The sequence below is a fragment of the Ursus maritimus genome, unplaced genomic scaffold, assembly GCF_017311325.1.
Source record: "Ursus maritimus isolate PB19 unplaced genomic scaffold, ASM1731132v1 scaffold_9, whole genome shotgun sequence".
NCBI lineage: Eukaryota > Metazoa > Chordata > Mammalia > Carnivora > Ursidae > Ursus > Ursus maritimus.
Window position 1 is genome coordinate 80292091 of NW_024427107.1, and position 2450 is coordinate 80294540.

Here is a 2450-nt window from a genome sequence, read left to right on the forward strand (position 1 = left end):
TACTGGCCCGTGCCTGGTCTGCCATCCCTGAGCAGGGCAGGAAGGAGCCCCATAGGGGCAGAGAAGCCTTCCGGGGGGCTGGGAGGAGGCGATGGACAGCCACGCCCCCTCCACAGCACACAGGTGGGGGCAGGCTCTGGCCGTGGGCAGTGAGGTGAAGATGGTGGCGGTGAGGCCCAGCGCTGGAGCAGCTCAGGCCCCCGCCACAGGGGCCTCGTAGTTGAGCACGTAGTAGTCGTGGACGTACATGAGCACGGCCACCGGCTGCCCAATGATGAGCGTCAGCCACACCGCCGCGTTGCCGTAGTTACCCTGGAAGAAGCGGCTCACTATCCAGGCCAGGGGGATCTGGAGACACGGGGCCACAGTCAGCCAGCCACAGCGAGTGACCCGAGGGCTGGCTGCACCCGGGGCCCGGGGGAGAGGCTGGGGGCAGGAGGGCACGCTCACCTGAGCCATCATGCCCGTGAAGGCCCAGAGCCGGAACATGTGCAGCGGGACGCTCACCAGGTACTGCAACGGGGGTGGCGGGGCGTCAGCCGTCCCTGCGGCCGCACCTGCCGCGGAACGAGCCGGGTCGCGCCTGCAGAGCACTCACCTCGTGGAAGAAAGCCGAGGCGAAGAACACCCCCGTCCTGGCCACCCACTTGCTGCTGCCCCGTCGAAGCATGGGCTTGTAGAAGTGTCTGTGGAGGGAGGGGGCCGTGGGACCGGTGCCTGGGTCCACGCACACAGCGGCCCGCCCACCGTGCCCACGCCCACACCCACCTGAGGCACCACTTGTGCACAGGGATATTCCAGTTCTGCCAGAAGTAGGTGACAGACTCAGAGTTCCTAGGGGTCGAGAGCAGCGAGTGACCGGCTTGCCCCGCGACGCAGCCCAGCCCCCAGCTCCACACCCAAGGCCACCCACCACCAGTCCCGGTAGAACTCCCGGTCTCCAAACTGCATGAGCTCCGCCACAGCGTTCATGCAGGAGTGGAAGAACCAGTAGAAGAAGATGAGCCAGATGAGGTGATTGGGGACCTGTGGGGGGAGGCAGGCACAGGTTGCAGGCTACCCCACCCACCGCCCCCGGCTCACGCCCCACCCCACCCACCCGTGCTGCTCACCGCCAACTTTAGGAGGCGCTCGATGATGCGTGAGTAATCCATATCCTGCAGAAGACAGAGCTCAGCTGGTCCCCAAGCTGCCCCCAGCTGCCCTCCACCCCACCATGGGGTAGCCTGACCGCTCACCTTGAAAGGTTTCATGGAGTTCTGGATGGTGGGGACCATCCACTGCAGAGGAGGACACAGGGTCAGCGCCCCGGCGACACAGCACTCTCCCTCCAGCCCGGCCTGGCCCAGCCCGACCCGCCCGGCCCGGCCCGGCCCAGCCCAGCCCAGCCCAGCCCAGCCCGGCTCGGCGTACCTGCTGGATCAGCCCCACCTGGAGCTGAGTCAAAAACAGCTGAGGGAGGAAGCAGAGAGTAGCGGGCTGAGCCTCCCAGCACTAGCAGTCTGCCCCGTCCCATCCCCACGGGCAGCCCCCACCCTCACCATCTCAAGGAGCCGCCGCAGCAGGAAGCGCTTTCGGATTCGGGGAGAGCGGGGAAAGTTGAGCTCGTAGCACAGAGTCGGGGCAAAGAGGAAGTAGTACAAATCTGGAACGGGAGGTTGGGGCTAGCACGGCAAGGCCCAGCCCATGCTGTTCCTCCCCTGCCGCCCTTCAGCCAAGCCCCGGGGAGGGTGCTCACCACGGTAGGTCAGGTTGTCTGGGTAGCTCACAGGGTGCTGGGCAGCTCCCCCATTGGCCTTCTTACCTGCGGGAGCTACAAGCAAGGAGGGGGGTGGGTGAGGCCTTGCTGCTGCCCAGCTCCGGCCCCGCGGCAGGCGGCACGAGCTCTCAGGCCCCAGCCCCAGGCAGCCCCTCACCGGCCTTGGCCTTGGCCCTTCGCTCTCGGCACCACAAGTTGACATCCCGGTAGGAGAACAGCTTGAGGAAGAGGATGGTGTACACCATCAGAGCCAGCACGGAGCCCACTGCGGGAGAGGCAGGCTCAGGCCGCAGCCCTCCCACACCGCCCACAGGAGAGCCGCAGCCACAGGCACAGTCCTTGCGTTGGGTGGGCCTGGGTCTCTCCTGTGGGCCCCGGAGACAGGCTGGGACAGGGGTGGGATGAAGGAAGGGGCACACCTGGAGTGATGGACTCAAGCAGCAAGGCCACGGCCGCCGGGAAGCAGAGAATGGTGGCCAGGTTGACCACGTGCAGCAGCAGCCCTGCCTGCTCCGTCAGGGCACCCTGGGGTGGGTGGGGGGGAGCAGAGTGCTCAGCCAGTGCCCCCACTCCCTAGGCAAAGGGTCTCCCTGGGGAAGGGCCGCCAGGCCTGGGGCACAGCCCCTCCCAGGAGAGCTACACGCAGCCTGAAACATAGACCCAGTGAGGAGAGCAGACCTCTGGGCAGGGC

The 2450-nt window shown here is 66.8% G+C and overlaps 1 protein-coding gene across 4 annotated transcripts in view; it reads right to left on the reverse strand.

Annotated features, from left to right (window-relative positions):
- Nucleotides 1–13: 13 nt before the first annotated feature.
- LOC103656696 (diacylglycerol O-acyltransferase 1) overlaps nucleotides 14–2450 on the reverse strand; it is a 9472-nt gene continuing 7035 nt past the window's right edge. For 2 of the 4 annotated variants that reach the window (XM_040625748.1, XM_040625751.1), the window contains exons 6-17: nucleotides 2179–2284; nucleotides 1917–2024; nucleotides 1739–1813; nucleotides 1542–1645; nucleotides 1414–1452; nucleotides 1239–1280; nucleotides 1113–1157; nucleotides 914–1026; nucleotides 769–834; nucleotides 599–686; nucleotides 451–513; nucleotides 14–348 (exon numbers count right to left, since the gene is read on the reverse strand). In XM_040625748.1, the coding sequence (XP_040481682.1) occupies nucleotides 193–348; nucleotides 451–513; nucleotides 599–686; nucleotides 769–834; nucleotides 914–1026; nucleotides 1113–1157; nucleotides 1239–1280; nucleotides 1414–1452; nucleotides 1542–1645; nucleotides 1739–1813; nucleotides 1917–2024; nucleotides 2179–2284 (1005 nt within the window). In that variant the 3' untranslated portion in view covers nucleotides 14–192. The remainder of the gene's footprint in view (nucleotides 349–450; nucleotides 514–598; nucleotides 687–768; nucleotides 835–913; nucleotides 1027–1112; nucleotides 1158–1238; nucleotides 1281–1413; nucleotides 1453–1541; nucleotides 1646–1738; nucleotides 1814–1916; nucleotides 2025–2178; nucleotides 2285–2450) is intronic. The other 2 variants (XM_040625750.1, XM_040625749.1) reach the window with 2 other exon arrangements.